At 42.3% G+C, this 18692-nt stretch overlaps 1 protein-coding gene across 3 annotated transcripts in view; it reads left to right on the top strand.

Moving 5' to 3' along the window:
- The window catches only part of USH1C (USH1 protein network component harmonin), a 100695-nt gene that overhangs the window by 19530 nt on the left and 62473 nt on the right, over positions 1 to 18692 (top strand). For all 3 annotated transcript variants that reach the window (XM_073347369.1, XM_073347367.1, XM_073347368.1), the window contains exons 5-11: positions 5601 to 5709; positions 5825 to 5849; positions 6650 to 6707; positions 8044 to 8147; positions 14277 to 14361; positions 14548 to 14607; positions 15139 to 15195. In XM_073347369.1, the coding sequence (XP_073203470.1) occupies positions 5601 to 5709; positions 5825 to 5849; positions 6650 to 6707; positions 8044 to 8147; positions 14277 to 14361; positions 14548 to 14607; positions 15139 to 15195 (498 nt within the window). The remainder of the gene's footprint in view (positions 1 to 5600; positions 5710 to 5824; positions 5850 to 6649; positions 6708 to 8043; positions 8148 to 14276; positions 14362 to 14547; positions 14608 to 15138; positions 15196 to 18692) is intronic.

Raw genomic sequence — 18692 nt, forward strand, 5'->3', positions numbered from 1 at the left:
GATCTGCATAGACTCCAGAGGATCTGCACAAGTCCAGCTCCCTTTGCACAGAAGCCCTGTGCCTTCTCATCATCTCTGAGCCCTCCTGCTGCACTTCTTAGCAGTGCAGCCTCATTGCAGTCATGCTGCCAGAGCTAATCCAAGCCACTGCTTCCCCAAGAGCCTCCTTTATTTTTCAGAGTGAAGGAGACCACATGAGTTAATGTCGCTTCAGATTGATCTCTTAGCATCCCTCCCTGGCCCATCCCTCTATAGCTTTGCATCTGTGGCGAGCAATGGTGCCGCGGAGTATCTGCCATGTATGCTAAACTGTCATGTATACCTCCACAAGCCTAATGTGGGTCAGGCAATCTGGGTCAGATTATTTAAGAATAGGTCAAGTAGGCAGTAGTAGAAACCATGTAGTGAGTAGTCCTGCAAAAATTTAGGTGACCAGACTGGAGGCTCCATCTATTTTAATTTTTTTTGTATTGCAGATGGGATTTCCAAAACTCTGAGTGCTGACCTAGCTCTGTTCCTATTAAAGCCCATAGGAAAACTCCCACTGACTTCAGTGAAAGCAGCATGAAGCCAGTTCTGATCCTTTTGAAAATTCCACCCCATATCTTCCCCTAGATGATGATTTTGTTTGCCCAGTAGGTGGAGCAAGCACATCAGTTAATAGTTGTGAACAGACAGGATTTTTTCCATTCTGTGTGTGAAAACATCTTTATTTCCCTCAGGAATCCTGTACTTTTATGTGTGAAATTGACGTTTTCATTTTTATGTTCTTCTGTTGCTCTACTGTATCATCCAATCAGTGTTTTAAAAAAAGCAATAATGAGACGATTGAGGCAATTACACTCAGTCTATCAGAGTATGCTATTGTTATTGTACAGCACAGCACTTTAGAGGCAAAATAAAATGTTGTTTGCTGCATGGAGGCTATCATAGGAAGACATGATAAAGTGACACAAGGAGTCCCATTAATGAAAACAGGTGAGCATATCCTCACCCATTAGAGGAAGGGTTGTGCAGTTAAGTCTTTATAGCCGTAACAGACCAGAGTTTCAACATGAGTAAGCATGGAAGTAGTACCATACTCTACTCCCAGAGAAATCAGAAATAATTCTCAGTATGAGTAAAAGTGGTAGAATCAGGCCCATTGAATAAAATGATTTGTGTTATTAATATTTTTTTAAAAAAATCTCCCTACAATAAAAAGAAAGCTAAGGGTATAAAGTCAAGCTTTCAAAAGTTAGGAAATGCCAGAGTTAAGGTTGCCTGTGGAACCTTAATGTGGCCTCCTCATGTGTGTGCATTATGATACAATCTCTATTTACAGGATTGCATAGTATTTTTTCCACAAGCTCCTTCCCTCATTCACTGTGCAGGATGGATGATGCTCCTCCCACCCTTCCCACCTGTCTGTCTTCCTGACCTGTAAACGCCTTATATCTCTGTATTGCAGACAGGCTGCTGCCTTCTCCACACTGCCTGAGCATCAGCTAAAGGAGCACTTAGAACTGCTCTCAGTTCCAGGGCCTGGTACCACTGCAGGCTCAGGCAGCTGGGGAGAACAACTGAAGGCAAAGTCCTGCTCAGTCTCTGCAGCCCTGTGATGGAGCATGTCTGGAACAGACGGAATCAGGGTGACAAACCTCCACTAAGCATCTGGGTAACCCCCCTGCTCCATTGCCAAAGTTCAATACCTGCTCCAGATCATAGGGGTGCAAGAGCTTCTAAATGAAACAGTTGTATGACTGTTTTAAACATTGACGAAACAACATATTTTCCCCTAATTTTGCTCTCTGAACCAGCTGAACCATTTTTACTGAAGCTTTCAACCACAAAAGTCAGCCTCAGGCAGACACCTGGCATGGAAAATTTCAGCTCAAACAGTTGCTGTTTGTCAAAGTTACATGCAACTGAAAACAGGGTCTTAAAATGGAAAGTGTGAAGCAAACTTAATTACAGGTGGCACTACAAACAATAATCCATATGTGCGTATGTCTTCTCTGTAAAACGCCACACAAAGTTTTGATGGTAAGAGCACCATCCTGCTCCATTGATTTCAATGGCGCATTTTATATAAATGTCATTATTAACAATAATACATATTAGATCAGTTTATGGGGACAGCCATGGAAGACCAGACAAGAAATAGACCCAAGGAATTTAGTTGTGTTGCTTGTAGAGATCAGGCAAAATGCATTGGAAGTAGGGAGTAATGTTGGTAGTTTGTTGTAAAAGCATTTCTTGATGGTCACTTGCATGCCCTTCTGTACTGAGGATTAGTTTGTAGTTGCCTAAGGGGAGAGTGTTAATGGAACCATGGGTAGAATTGGTCCTGGAATCAAGCAGAGGAAAATTTTTACGCCCCATTATGGTTGATGTTAACCATATCAGGCCAGAGTTTCAACGTGAATAAGCATGGAGAAACCCATGTTTGGATGCATAAGCAAGAAAGGCAGAGAATTGTGCAGGACTCTTTCTGCAGGATCTGGAGACCTGTGAACCAAAAAAAGTGGGTGGTGATCCAGGAAAGTGAAAAAGTGAAAAATAGATGAAGGATGCAGTTTGAATTAGTATAATGCATAATAGCCACAATACGGCCAAGACAACTTGATGACTGCTTCAGTTCAGGAAAGGGGTGGATGCAATACAGTAGCAATTGATCATTTTCACATAGCTCTGCATTAGTGATAGAGCTGGCTGAATATTTTTCAACATAATAGTTTTCTGTTGGAAAATGCTGTTTAACTGAAATCAGAACTTTTTGTGGGGACATGTTGACTCAGATCAAATTTTGTTTTGAAAAATATTGCAAAAGAAGTTTTCCAATAAGGTTAAAATGTTCTGTTTTGACCTTATTAGAATAAGATATTTTGACTTTTTTATTCAAAACAACTTTGTTTTGAAATTTATTTTATTATATTATAAAATTCTTATATATTTACATAATAATATAAAAAGTTGAAATCAGAACAAAATATTTTTAATTTTGTGATAACAACTGTTTCAATTGATCCAGAACAAACAGAAAGCCTTTGATGAGGTCTTTCACAGTAGGCTCTTAATCAAATTAAGCTGTCATGGGATAAGAGGGAAGGTCCTCTAATGGATTGGTAACTGGTTAAAAGATAGGAAACAAAGGGTAGGTATAAATGGTCAGTTTTCAGAATGGAGAGAGGTAAATAGTGGTGTCCCACAGGGGTCTGTACTGGGACCAGTCCTATTCAACATATTCATAAATGATCTGGAAAAAGGGGTGAACAGTGAGGTAGCAATTTGCAGATGACACAAAACTCTCAAGATAGTTAAGTCCCAGGCAGACTGCGAAGAGATACAAAAGGAACTCTCAAAACTGGGTGACTGGGCAACAAAATGGCAGATGAAATTCAATGTTGATAAATGCAAAGTAATGCACATTGGAAAACATAATCCAAACTATACATATAAAATGATGGGGGCTAAATTAGCTATTACCACTCAAGAAAGAGATCTTGAGTCATTGTGGATAGTTCTCTGAAAACATCCTCTCAATGTGCAGCGGCCGTCAAAAAAACAAACAGAATGTTGAGAATCATTAAGAAAGGGATAAATAATAAGACAAAAATATCATATTGCCTCTACATAAATCCATTGTACGCCCACATCTTGAATATTGCATGCAGATGTGGTCGCTCCATCTCAGAAAGGATGTATTGGAATTGGAAAAGGTTCAGAAAAGGGGAACACAAATGACTAGGGGTATAGAATGGCTGCCATATGAGGAGAGATTAATATGACTGGAACTTTTCAGCTTGGAAATCGATGACTAAGGGGGGTATGATAGAGGTCTATAAAATCATAACTGGTGTGGAGAAAGTAAATAAGGAAGTGTTATTTACTCTTCCTCATAACACAAGGGACTAGGGGTCACCAAATGAAATTAATAGGCAGCAAATTTAAAACAAACAAAAGGAAGTGTTTTTTCATACAATGCACCATCAACCTGTGGAACTCCTTGCCAGAGGATGTTGTGAAGGCCAAGACTATAACAGGGTTTTAAAAAGACCGAGATAAGTTCATGGAGGATAGCAGTGGTGAGCTGGAGCAGGTTCACACCGGTTCGCTAGAACTGGTTGTTAAATTTAGAAGCCCTTTTAGAACCGGCTGTTTCACGAGGGACAACCAGTTCTAAAAGGGCTTCTAAATTTAATCAGCCAAAAGTGGCGCCTTAGGCACCAACTCCATGGGTGCTCCAGCCCTGGAGCCCCAAGGGGAAAATTTGGTGGGTGCAAAGCACTCACCGGCAGCTCCCTGCCCCACCTCCGGCCCCAGCTCACCTCCGCCTCCACCCCCTACCTTGAACGCGCTGCCCTGCTCTGCTTCTCCGTCCCCCCCAGGCTTCCAGCGAATCAGCTGTTCGTGTGGGAAGCTGGGGCAGGCTGAGAAGCAGGCCACGGCTTCCCACTCAGGCCCAGGGAGGCGGAGGTGAGCTGGGGCGTGGGGGAGGGGCACGAGGAGGGCTGCCAATGCCGCAGCAGGTAATTGGGGGGGGCGCAGGGGAACCACTCCCCGCCCCAGCTCACCTCCACCTCCCTGGGCCTGAGCGCGAAGCCACCGCCTGTTCTCAGCCTCCCCCGGCTTCCTGCCGAACAGCTGATTCGCGGGAAGCCGGGGGGAGGGGCTGGAGAAGCAGAGCAGGGCGGTGCGTTCAGGGGAGGAGGTGGAGCGGAGGTGAGGTGAGCTGGGGCTGGGAGCGGGGAGGGGAGCTGCCAGTGGGTGCTCTACACCCACCAAATTTTCCCCCTAGGTGCTCCAGCCCCGGAGCACCCAGGGAGTCAGTGCCTAAGGCCCCACTTTTGATGTGATCAGTGAGGGAGTGGCCGCTCCCCCGCCCCTAGGAGCCAGAGGGACCTGCCGGATGCTTCCTGGGAGCTGCCCCAAGTAAGCACCTCTGGGACTCCCCACCTCGCCCACGGCAGGTGCCTCTGGCTCTTAGGGGTGGGGTGGGCACCCACTACGGTGGCCTACGAGATCCTCCTGCCCGGTTCTGGGGACAGTCAGGGGACAGGGGAGGGGGGTGGCGTCAAGGAATGCGGGGGGGTTGGATGGGGCAGGAGTCCTAGGGGGTGGGGGTGGGCAACGACCCCTTCGTGGGGTGAGGAGGGAACTCGTTGTTAAGATTTTGGCAGCTCATCACTGGAGGATAAGGTCTATCAATGGCTATTAGCTAGGATGGACAGGGATGGTCTTGGTAGCCTCTGTTTGTCAGAAGCTGGGAATGGGTGACAGGATGGATCACTTGATGATTAACTGTTCTGTTCATTCCCTCTGGGGGACCTGGCATCGGCCCCTGTTGGAAGACAGGATACTGGGCTAGGTAGACCTTTGGTCTGACCTTATATGACCGTTCTTATATTCTTATGTTAAATCTCACTCTGGACTTTACTTGAGATTCTAGAGGTATTCAAGGATTCTGCTATCTATCCAAAACATTTCTTTTCCCAGTCACAAGACCTCTACATCAAAGAGATTATCAGTTTACACAAGTTGCTTAGAGACTTTTCTACACTGATTCCTTTTTTAAACAAATCATATAACAGATTTTCCTTCTATATCTTATTTCTAAGATTGGAGATGAGATAGTTCGGATAAATGGATACTCCATCTCTTCATGCACTCACGAGGAAGTAATAAATCTCATCCGCACAAAGAAAATAGTGTCCATAAAAGTAAGACGTAAGTAATGCAAAATTCACATGGGTTGTTACAATTCCCACAGTGACAGAGAGAATGTCATGTAGCTAATTCATAATCTGCAGGAAGATTTACCTGACATATTTTTCTCTTGCAGATGTCGGCATGATACCTGTCAAAAGGTAAACGCAATCAGTCCCTTTCCTAACTTCATATCCAACATACAAATTAGATTCTTCATTTCCTCTACAATCTCTTATCTATCATTGATATTCTAGAAAGTTGATAATGGCCAACTTTACCAATGATTAAAATGATACACATTGGCTGATTTGGCAGGGTACTGCCTCATCTGATTCGCAGTCTTAATGCAGAAAGATAAGCTTGCTTATTTATCAGTGGAATCAGTCTGGAACTCAGACAAATTCCATCACCAAATTCACTTAGCAGAATGCTCCAAGGTTCTTGCATCTTCCTAACTTTCAGGGGTTGTTTTTTAGAAGCAGTCTCTGTCTAAAGCTGTCTGAAGTTTTGAAAATCATGATTGGTCTATGATGACTTTTGTTGAAAATTTGAATTTCAGTGGGGGTAGGGGGAAACTGAGGTGTTCTGATAAAAAATCTTTTAGGTTTTTGAGGGATGTTTTGACTTGCTGTATAAACTGGTTGAGATTTTTTGACTTTCGAAAAAAGTTTCCAAAAACCAATAATTTTTCAAACAGTTTGCTAAATTATACAGGTTGTTTTTTTTTTACCAGCTCTACCTCCATCTTTACTGATGTAAATTATTGCATGTTTACCTGATGTCCTTTAGACGTCTAAGTACTTGACTACAAAGTCAGTATAATTCTTTATCAATAGTACCTACATTTATGTGTGGAATCAAAATACAAGGCTGGATTGAAGCCACATTCAATATACTCATCATTTTTAAACTATTTTCCTCATCATATTTAACCATTTTAGTTTTGTTTTACTTCTAGCTCTCCAGATGAGCCTCTTAAGTGGCAATTTGTGGATCAGTTTGTGTCAGATTCTGGGGTAAGACACCTAATACCTTATTTTAGTAATATGCCCTCTGGGAACACTTAGCGATATTTAGCTTGCCTTTCCCCCCTGTACTTATCTTTTGAGTGATTGCATTTATTTTTATGGTACAAAAACCTGTTAAGTGAAATCTGAAACAAACAGCTATTAATGTCCTACCAGTGTGCTCCTATGTGGTCTTATCCATCTCCTGCTGAAGTCAATAGAAAAAGCTTCCATTAACTTCAATGGGAGTGGATGAGGTTGATCGTTAGAAAACATAACTAAACAGCATCACCTGCATTTTCAAAAGTAACTTGTGGTTTTGAGTGCCTTCATTTTTGGGTACCTGAATTGAGATGGCTTTTAATGGGGCCTGATTTTTTCAGAAGGCAGATGTTCAATCTTTCTGAAAATCAGCCCCCTCAGGTGGTCTCAGCTTGAACACTCAATATCACTAGTTACTCCTGGAAAATGTAGACTTTTGTATATTTTTGCTGTGATGTTCTGGTGATGAGCACATGGTAAATAGACTGCTAAAGTTTAGCAGACAGATATGAAAATTAAAAGCTCTAGAAGCGGTAATACAGAAAATGTGTGATAGAAATGAAATGTTTCTACCAATAGACTCAATAACTTCTGTTGAGTTTGGTGACTCAGCAAGCCAGTGCTTTATTTTGCAAGAGGTAATTTTTAATAGATTATTTGATATACCCTGACTCTGTTAGAAGTTAAAATTCCTAGAGTGTGGGAGACTAATGGAAGAACAAATAAGTCTATGAATGACATCCATGGGTTACAGCAGTGCTAAGAAAGCCCATAACTGGCTTTCCCTAGATTTACATCACGGAAGGTTCCATTTAAAATAATAGGTAATGAGGGCTATCAATATATTTTAGGTTTCAGAGTAGCAGCCCTGTTAGTCTGTATCTGCAAAAAGAAAAGGCGTACTTGTGGCACCTTAGAAACTAACAAATTTATTTGAGCATAAGCTTTCGTGAGCTCAAATAAATATCTTTTGGGCAACTCTTGTCATGATATGCACAAGCGAATCATTTTTCTCTTATGCCCTTGCTTTAACTTTTTCTCCACTTTCCTCCTGAGATGGATCTTGACTGTTGTGATAATCCTCTTCGAATAAAGAGCCAAATTCAGTCCTGGCACAGCTCCATTGAAGTCAATGTATTTGTTCCTCCTTACATTGGGGCTGAATTTGGACTGTATAGCAGTGTAACCTGTAAATATGTAGGGTGAAATCCAGACACATTGAAATCAATGGGAGTTTACTACTGGCTTCAGTGAAGCCAGGATTTCGCCTGCAGTCTTTTTCCCCTTCTTTCTTTTGCTATAGGAGGGAAAAGGCAGTGTTGCTGGACTCGCTTCATCTGGAGGAAGGGACAATAAAGAGAAGAAAGTCTTCATTAGTTTGATTGGTTCAAGGGGCATGGGATGCAGGTCTGTAGATGAGTCCCATTTAATATGGTTTGCAAGAAACATTGGTAATTTGTGGGGTGAGAAATGCAGAACAGTCTTTGTTTACACCCCTAGTTGTGTAGTATCAGCACAAGATACATACAAGCTAATATTTTGACAAAAATGTGGGAATACCTTTGTACAATGTGTTATTTAAACACTTAATACTGCAGCATAAATGTCTACTTGCCAAATTTTGCACCTCCATTTAGTGCCTCTTTAAGTCACTACAAAAGAACAACTGTTGATCTGTGTTTAACCATGTTCAAAATGGAAAATGTGACCAGCTTATTTCAAAAAAACACCTAGAACATAGTATAGGAACTTTTTTTTCTTTTAGTTACTTATAAATCAAAAGAAAAGAATTATTTATTTTTATTGACAGTGTATGTGTCTAAGGGTAAAATTTTAAAAAGCATGTAAGTGACTTAGGAGCCTAAGTCCAAATTTCAAAAGCAGGTACATTATTTAGGTGTCTATGGGCTACATATTTTTAAAGGGTATTTATATACCTAATGATGCAGATAGGTGCCTACTGGAATTTTCAAAAGTGCCTGAGTGCCATTGATTTCGTTGTCCCGGAGCACAGGGTCACACTGCCATTCAATTTTGGCCCAGTTGTCCCTCCATCTGTCTTTGAGAGCCAAGCTTCTCTTCTGTGCTGCTGCCCTGCTTTGGAAAGCAGGCTGCAATCCTGGGAAGAATGTACCCAAACTGCAACTTTAACAAACTGTGACTGCAACTTTTGAACCAAAAAAAAAGATCACAACTTTCTTACAGCCTTATTCATAATGTTATTCACTCTTTCCAAATCTCTCCATCCTACTTTTGGCACCAAAATTACTCAGTTGGTCTTAATTCACACTTTTTTTTTTTTAAATCGACTTAAGCAAAATCAAAATAGGGCACTTTTATTCAAAAATGAGTTCCTACCCCCAGACTTGCACTGAAAAAACAAAAAGTATGATTTAAAACTCATATAATTATTTTGGTGCAAGTTTGTGTACAGACCAGCTCTTAGCCAGACAGGCGCCATACTTAACATCTTTTAATACTCTCTATGATCTTGTGCGCTTGCACTGAATGTGATTTTTTTTTGGTCAGAAAAAGCTTAATAAATACGCTGACCTCTTTTTCATGCTTAAGGGTATATCTGTACTTCAAGCTGGGGGGGGTGCGATTCACAGCTCGAGGAGAAAGATTCACGTTCACTCTGATCGAGCTAGCGCACTAAAAATAGAGTGTAGCCAGGGTGGCACAAGTCACAGGAAAGGCTAGCTGCCACGAGTATGTGCCTGGGGTCTCAGACGGGAATGTACTTGGGGCAGTTATCCCTTGAGCTGCTCACACTCTCATAGCTACCCTGTTTGTAGCATTCTAGCTCAATCAGAGCTAGTGTGGGTATGTCTCCTTGAGCTGGGAGTCACACCCCCAGCTCATAGTGTAGACATACCCTAACAAAGAACTGTTCAAGGATCATCTGTGAAATTAAGAATAATCAGTTACCTTATTATTGGGGATCATTTACTGCCGCTGCTGAACATATGTGGTATAGTATGTCTTGATCTATAGATTTTTTTTTTTTTTAAATGCTGGTAGCAGCAGTAAAGGGGTTAATCTTTCTATCCCCACACAAAATGATTCTGCAATCAGAACATAACATTTATTTTAAAAAGAACCATCCCTTTCTATGATAGTATGATTTACAAAATTTAAATCAGATAATTAGAAAGAATGATAATATAAGGTTATATGGCAAAGCATTGTGTAACCCACACACCTTCTGGGTGTGGTGTTCTGTCCCATCTAGTGGCACCAAGACCACTTAGAGAGAGGTTAATGAGTCTGCTCTACAGCCTGAGCTAATAGGCAGTTGGCTTTTAGTTCTTGCGGTAGAGGCTCATGCACTAAGCTCCAGAGGTCCCCAGTTCTATCCCGCCCACCGACGACTGGGGTCTGTTGGAGTTACAATTGCACAGATGGGATGAGTTTAAAAAAAAAAGTTTATTCTGACTGGGCATGATTCTCTTATTTGTACTGGTGTAAATCAGGAGCAATTCTAAAATCAGTGGAGTTACCCAAGTGTAAATTGGTTGTGAGTGGAGAATCAGTTCCACCATGTAGATGAGATGTTAGCATTTATGATTTATCATATTCCCTCAAATGTACCATATACCTATAATAAAATACCCATTAAGCCTTTTTATGATGCACGGAAGTAATTTTTATACTATCATATTTAACTTTGAATTCATAAAGTAGCTATTCCGTATTAATATGAATTAACTAAATGTGGAAGGGATGTTTGGTTTTGGTTTTGGTTCATTTGTTTTTAGGAAACAGTGCAGACTTTATGGGGGGGAAACTGTTTAGAACATTGAATATAGCAATTTCTCCAGCTTGCCATATTCTAATTAGTAATAGACATTAGAGGAGCGTAGGAGGAAAAAAATATCATATTACTTCATGTTTTATGGTCAGACTTTTTATGGCTTAGAAAAAACAACTTTATGCTCTTTGTACTGTTCTGTTTATAACTGTATGAAAATACACTCCTGCCACATGAACTCTGGGCCGGATTTACAAAGATATTTAGATGCCCTAAGACAGGGGTTCTCAGGACAAATTATTTGGTTGGCTTAGAGTGCGGCCAACAACTCTTGCTGGTGGCCGCTATCACACTTCTCTCTAAAGTACTTAATTAGTTTTAGGAAAAACAAATAAATATGCACATATACACGTCCAAATCATTGTAGTTCCTTTATTGCTAGCTAGTAAGTCTGTTGTGAAAAGTGACATTAACAAACATGCAAGTACTGTATCACTTTTCAGAGCAGACTTACTCGGCCCTGGCAAGGCTGGGGACAAATTAAGCCCTTGATGGGCGGTCAGGGGAGACAGCGAGGACCAGGGGCAATGGGGGTGGAGAGGTGGCCGGGGGAGGCAGCAGGAGGCTGCAGCCTGAAGTGCCACACCTGGTGGACGGAGCCCAAAGCTGCATGGCTGGAGCCTGGGGCCTGCTGCCGTGCAGCCAGAGCCTGGGGCTGGTGCTCGAAGCCCAGCAGCTGGAGCCTGCCGCCCTGCCATCCCAGGGCTGAAGCCCAAAGGCTGAGTCCCACTGCTCCAGGAAGGTGGGGAATTCACTGGCTACCTGCTCCTCCAGCATTGTGCCCCTGGTGTCTCGGGGAGGGGGAATGCTGACTAGATCCTGGTAGTGAGGAAGCCAGAACAGTCTCCTAGATTCTCTGTAATATAGTAATTATTATAATGTATTAATTGTTTATAACAGCATTCCAACACTGATGGTTTCTGCATATGCATATAAATGACTGATGTTAACATGTTATTGGCTCAAGCTAGGCGGCGTGTTTTAAGGCTGTTTATGGCTTTAGTTTACAGAATTACTAACAGCAAATCCAATTGTGGAGAATCTAAACTTTTTAATCTTTGTATGTCCGTAATCACATAATGAAATAATATATCCCCTTTTGTTTTTTGTTGACGTCTCAGTCCCTGAAGATTAAATACATTTAGATTGGTTTTCTGTTCAGTTAAGTTCTTGACTTCATCGCAGGGGTTCTCGCAAGAAATTTTTTGGTGGCTTCAGAGTGCGGCCACTAAGTCTTGCTGGTGGCCACACTGGCACTTTTTCCTAAAATACTTGATTAACTTTAGGAAAAACAGATAAATAGCACATATACACATCCCCATCATTGTAATTTATGTAGGGTTGGGTTTTTTTTTGCAGACTCAATAATAAAAATACTACTGTGAAAAGTGGTATTTGTATGTTTGTTAATTTCAATCACTTTTTACAGGACACTTAGTAGTGATCTGGAAGGCTGTGAAAAGTGATACTTGTGTGTCTGTTAATATCACTTTTCTCAGCAAGTTTCAGAACAAATTAAGCCCTGGATGAGGGGGAGGGGTCAGAGGCAGTGGGGACATGGTGGGATGGATATGGGCCGGGGGCGGTAATGGGGGCACAAGGCGATGGAGGAGTAGATGCAGAGCCAGGTAGACAGTGGAGTCCAGGGGCGATGGAGAAGGGGGCATGGATGCGGGGCCAAGAGAGAGGAGGGTGGGTGGTGAGCCCTCAGCTGCGCGACTGGAGCCGGGGGTTGGTGCCCACTGCTGTGTGGCCAAGTACCCATGGCCAGAGCCTGGATCTGGAGGCAGGAGCTGCATGGCTGGGGAAGGGGTCAGTACCTGTGCCTGGAGCAGAAGCTGCACGGCTGGGGCAGGCAGTTGGGGCCCCGGGCCAGTGCCTCCTGCCATGCGGCCAGATCTTGGAGCTAGGTGCTGGACTCCGGCGCTGCGTGGCCAGATCCAGGAGTCAGTGCCCACTGCCCACTGCCATGGGGCTGAAGCCAGGGGATTGGCACCTGAGGCCAGCGTCTGCTGCTGCACACTTGGGGCTGGGGATCGGTGCCTGGAGCTGGGGATCGGTGCCTGAAGTGCAGCCAAAGCCAAGTGTTGGCTCCTGAAGTCCCATGGCTGGAGCCCCTGGTCCACACAGCCGGGCTTCCTAAGTCCCACCGCTGGAGCCCACCTCCCAACCACCCCAGGGCTGAAGCCTGAGCCTCATTGCTCCCCCTTTCCCCCTCCCCGGTACTGTGCTCCTGCAGTGTTGTGTTGTGCCCCACCTGTCTCCAGGGGCTGTGCAGGGCTGTGCATCCAGGAGGAACAGGGAGGGAGGGGGCAATGCTTTGCCTCCTGCCCCACCATCACTGCTCAGGAAGCTGTCGTGGCTGCAGGGAAACCCCCTGGTGGCCACATGCGGCCACAGTGGCCACATTTGAGAAACTTTGCCAGCTGAGCACCTAACAGAATTTACAAAAGCACCATAACTCAGTAGACCCCTAACTCCCATTGACTTTCAATGGGAGTTCGGCACCTAACTGAGGCACTTTTGAAATTCCCACTAGGTGCCTATCTGCATCTAAATACTTTTAGTAAATCTGGCCCCTTATCTTTTATACTTACCTTTATTCAGATGGTCTCTGTATCTTTGGTTCACCAGCGCTATAAGATGAAATACCATTTCTATGCAATGTGCATTCACATTGTACTGACCAGCATTATATTTCTGTGCACTCTTCATGTTTTCATTTGTTACCCAGCCACTGAACAACTTGAAGCAGCTAATTAAGGGAATAAAGCTGGTTGCAAACTTAGAAAGATGGACAGTGCATCTGCCTGATGGCAGGAGAAGCAGCAGTCAGTCAGCATGCTTCAGAAATCTTTGCCATATTTGGTCAACACATTTTCTTAGCTGCAGCTTGAGGATTTTTACCCCAGAAGTATGGGGTATAGAGGGTTTCCTGCCTGTGACTTCCCTCTTGGCGTGGTCCATAGTTCTGAAGAATGGTATTCTGTTATACATAACCGAGTGATAGCGCAGATGTCCTCAGCACCCTAAATGAACATGCAAGCAATTACTCATTCACTACGTGCTTTATGTGGAATAGTTGCTCAGCTGGCGTAGATTGATATAGCTCTCTTGACTTCAATGCCAATTTACATCAGCAAAGGATCTGGTCAAAAATATTTTTATCATAGTGTTGCTCTCCTATCAGCTTATTGTGATAAGTGTCGTGCATAGGCATTGTGACCAACTGGAAAAACAATATTGGCTGTGACAGGATATGCTGTCATGAGAATATTAAATCCAGTGGGTCATATCCTTAGCTGATGTAAATTAACATAGTTCCATTGATTTCAGTGGAGCTATCATAGAATCATAGAATATCAGGGTTGGAAGGGACCTCAGGAGATCTAGTCCAAGCCCCTGCTCAAAGCAGGACCGATCCCCAGTTAAATCATCCAACAGATTTTTGCCCCATATCCCTAAATGGCCCCTTCAAAGATTGAACTCACAATCTTGGGTTTAGCAGGCCAATGCTCAAACTACTGAGCTATCCCTCCCCCCACTATGGTGAGTTACATCAGCTGCGGATATGGCCCAGTGTGTTTTTCAAAAATCAGTGAGAAATACAGGAGGCAAATATCAAGAAATACCTAACCTAGAAGTAGACAATGGTTCAGCATGTATGATGTCTTTTTTGTATGGTGTTATCCTATATCATTTGTTTTCTCTGTTTACCCCAGCATTTCCAGTGGTCCAACACAAAAACCAGGCATTTTTATCAGCAATATTAAACCAGGTTCTCTTTCTGCTGAGGTGGGGCTGGAGGTGAGTATGTTGTCCTCCAAGTGAGATGTTACAGGGTCATTTTATTTTGTAGTAATTTCATTCAGTGATCTGGGATCCATTGGTGAAGTCATGTTCTGTGACCTTTTTCAGCAGGAGAGGAAAAACGTGTAAGGATACTCATAACAAAGAAAGAGTCATATGCTATGTTTTAATTATTTCTTATAGATTGGTGACCAGATTGTTGAAGTAAATGGAGTGGATTTCTCTAATGTGGACCACAAAGAGGTGGGAAAAGAGTTTTTATTTTGCCCCATTATTCTATTTAAATTAAGTGTCTTGTGTATGGAAAGTTCCCAGCAGTTATGTGTAAATTCCGCATACTGGGTACTAAACGACTTTTTAATTTAGTAGAGAAAAGCATAACAAGAGCCAATGGCTAGAAGATAAAACCAGACAAATTCGAGTTAGGAATAAGACACAAATTTTTAACAATGGTCGTGATTAACCATTGGAACAAATTTCCCAAGGGAAATGGTGAATTCTTCATCTCCTGATGTCTTCAAATCAAGACTTGGATGTCTTTCTGGAAGATATGCTTTAGCCAAGCAAGTTATTTGGCTTAACACAAGTGCAATTGGATGGAATTCTGTGGCCTGCGTTATACATGAGGTCGGAATAGATGATCTAATAGTCCCTTCTGACCTTAAAATCTATAAAACTCTGAGTAGGAAAACTATCCTACTTCTTCTTTCTCTTTCTTCTTTATATACATAACATTTTTACACTGAAATGGACTTTTTCACTTTGTTTTTGTAGGCTGTGAGAGTGTTAAAAAGCAGTCGAACCCTAACTATCTCCATTGTATCAGGAGCCGTAAGTAACGAACCTATAGAAGCGGAAAGCATGTGAAAAAACTGTAGGCAATAATAAATAATACAATAGTCTTTGTTTCAACATAACTTCATATTCCCTTTTGAATGCCCTGATCCAAAGCCAATTAAAGTCAATAGGAATCTTTCCATACACTTCAATAGGCTTTGGCTTGAAGTCACTAAGAGGGCCTGATACAAAAATCAAATCCAATTTTGCCAGCAAAGAAAATAGCTAGAACGCTAACTCAAGTTAATGCAAGACAATGGGTCAAATTCTGCACTCACTTGCACCAGTGTAAATCTACTGAAGTCAGGGAGCCAGACACTACTCTCACACTGGTCTAGATCACAAGTAAATCCATTGAAGTCTGTAGTATAAAACTAGTTCATGTGACCTCATGGTCCACATTTTCTAGTCTACTAAGGATACTTTGGAATGCTTTGGTGGTATGAAGCAGCCTTTGAGCCAGCTTCATTGGTCCATGGTGGATTCCCTCTGTCTAGGAAATCCTCTGCTGGTGCAGAACTGCAATAGTGACTCCTATGTTACTTCTCTGTTTCTAGGGGAAAGAGGATGCAACCAATATCTCCCTCTGCCTGGTAATCCCTGGCTGTTGGGACAGCCCTTAGTGGCTGTGTAGCCAATGTAAAACAGAGCAAGCCACAGGCTTTTCTATCATATACTAAGGTCCTGACCAATGGCTTGACAGCCCCAAGATCAGGGTAGCTGAAAGCCACATTTGCACTCTGAGCTCCAGAGCTGTGCTGAGCTCTGCTTGGATGCAGACAGGAACTGGGATAGTGCACATCTAACGATCTATATGGTCTCAAAATTTGCTTTGCACTGCTAGATTTGGCCAAGCTAGTATCGTTTGTAATCGTTTTTTAATTATTTGTTTGAGAATTATGCTAAGTGTACTCTAGCAGAATAAAGTTGGGACTGTGAGCCTGTTCCCATATATTTACCAATGGCCAAAATGCCTATTGATTTAAGTGAGAGCAGGATTGAGCCTCAGTAAAGTCCTAGACCAATTAATTCCTATCGTAAATGTTAATTCCAGTGGTATTGCATCAGAAATGAATTTGGTCCTTTTTCTCAACTAATAAACATAATGTGCCACTTCTAATGTTTTGTACGATAGTAGTGTGCCCTTTTAGGGCCTGATCTAAATGCCATTGAAGTCCGTTAGAATATTTTCATTGACGTCAATGGGATTTGAATAATTGTTCAACTGTTTAAACCCTCTCAGAGTAAACTTTAGGGCCCCATACAATAAAATCCTGAAGTAACACGTGCAGATCACAGGCAGTACATGAATCTTAATATTTACTTGTTACCATTTCTTGTATAGCTGAAATAAATAGGGGAAACAACATCTAGTACAGTATCTATTCGACATTGGTGAGGCCTCATCTGGAGTACTGTGTCCAGTTTTGGGCCCCACACTTCAAGAAGGATGTGGATAAATTGGAGAGAGTCCAGCGAAGGGCAACAAAAATGATTAGGGGACTGGAACACATGAGTTATGAGGAGAGGCTGAGGGAGCTGGGATTGTTTAGCCTGCAGAAGAGAAGAATGAGGGGGGATTTGATAGCTGCTTTCAACTACCTGAAAGGGGGTTCCAAAGAGGATGGCTCTAGACTGTTCTCAATGGTAGCAGATGACAGAACGAGGAGTAATGGTCTCAAGTTGCAGTGGGGGAGGTTTAGATTGGATATTAGGAAAAACTTTTTCACTAAGAGGGTGGTGAAACACTGGAATGCGTTACCTAGGGAGGTGGTAGAATCTCCTTCCTTAGAGGTTTTTAAGGTCAGGCTTGACAAAGCCCTGGCTGGGATGATTTAACTGGGAATTGGTCCTGCTTTGAGCAGGGGGTTGGACTAGATGACCTTCTGGGGTCCCTTCCAACCCTGATATTCTATGATTCTATGATTCTATGATTCTATCTAAGGGCTAATGTTCATGGCATAAGCACACAAAACAATAAATAGTATTCTTTGGCTGATTAAATGCCTTTGATAACAGCAGAAACCAGTTATTGCTGACATTCTCCATTCCCAAGAGCATTATTACCTTTGCAGTTATACAAGAGAACATTCAACAAATCAGAGTGCCAAACTAAAATGTTTTTCTTGCCATTTGAGGATTTGAAAGGTCTGTTCTGCTGTTTTCTCAGTCTCTCCATTGACGCAATTTTGAAGGACAGAGCACTTAGGTGAATGATTGTTTGAGGGAGGGCTCTAAAAGAGGATATTTTGAGGGCAGAGCCAAAAAATGGCTTCTATGGAAATGAAATGATGTGGCCAAAAACGTCAAAGGGCAGCTGTGCATGGACAGTACCCAACTGAACAAACAGATGTGCATAAAGAAATGCAGATTTTTGCAAACACAAACAGATGCAGATACTGTTAACGTTTGGCCCATAGCATAATAAGAATTTCACTGTCACTTGTCATAAAATCACAGAGTCTTAGAAATTAGAGATGGGAAAATACTATTAGATTAGTCACCTCAATCCCCTACCAGCATACTCATTTAAACAATTAAAATGCAGGCCACTTAGGAGTGGGATAATGTGTGATGTTTTCTGGAGTATAGTTGGGTGAAATCCATCTGTTGTCTAACTACTCTGTGAACATCTTTCCAATATTCAGCCATTAGTATTTGGTCATGCACAGTGGGTAATAGGCTTCATACTCTGCTTCATGCACAATGATTTTATATAAGTGACTCTCATGAAAGCTAAAAAGCTATTTTAGATGTACACTTCTAAACTCCCTGATGTTTTAAGCACCAGAAATATTTATGAATGACCAGAATGTACATGCCATTGGTAGAAGAACCAAATACTCCATCTACTGTACCTTAGGGTTTTATATTGGTCTCCAGCACCAATGTATCTGAGCACTTTGTACATATCTGATCATTTTTCCTCAAGAGTCTATCCATTTAAAAGTCAATACACTTAGCCCAATGTAAATATGTGCAAATCATACATTTCTAGCAGCACCAGGAAAGCATACGTGGAGTTAAAAAAAAGCACCATGCACAGACCAGAATTCTATTCCCTGGATGACTTTGGCCATCCAACATTCATGGGAAGTAGCCTCATCCAGAGAGATGGGGATTTATCGAAATAACTCACTTTCGTCCTACTAAATATAATAGTCCACAGGCCTTGTAAACTTCATTTAAATAAACATTCCAGGCTGGATTCTCAACAGCAGACACAGGGGCTTAAGGAGCTAGTTACATCCAGTGCTCATCAGCGCCAGTAGACTCTGGAGGTGCTGGGGACCTATTCTAACTTTTATGCCATTGGCATTAGGTCCTTTCTGTAGTGGAACTCTGCTCTGCTACACCTTACCCCTGCCCCGGACATGCCCCCTTTGTTTCCTGACACACCCCCTATTCTAGGGATGAGGGGGGCTGCCATAGGAGCTATGGTGAGTTCTCTTCTGTTTCTTCTCCAGATCCATCCACTTTGAGCCTGAGCA

Source organism: Lepidochelys kempii, chromosome 6, assembly GCF_965140265.1.
Source record: "Lepidochelys kempii isolate rLepKem1 chromosome 6, rLepKem1.hap2, whole genome shotgun sequence".
Taxonomy (NCBI): Eukaryota; Metazoa; Chordata; order Testudines; family Cheloniidae; genus Lepidochelys; species Lepidochelys kempii.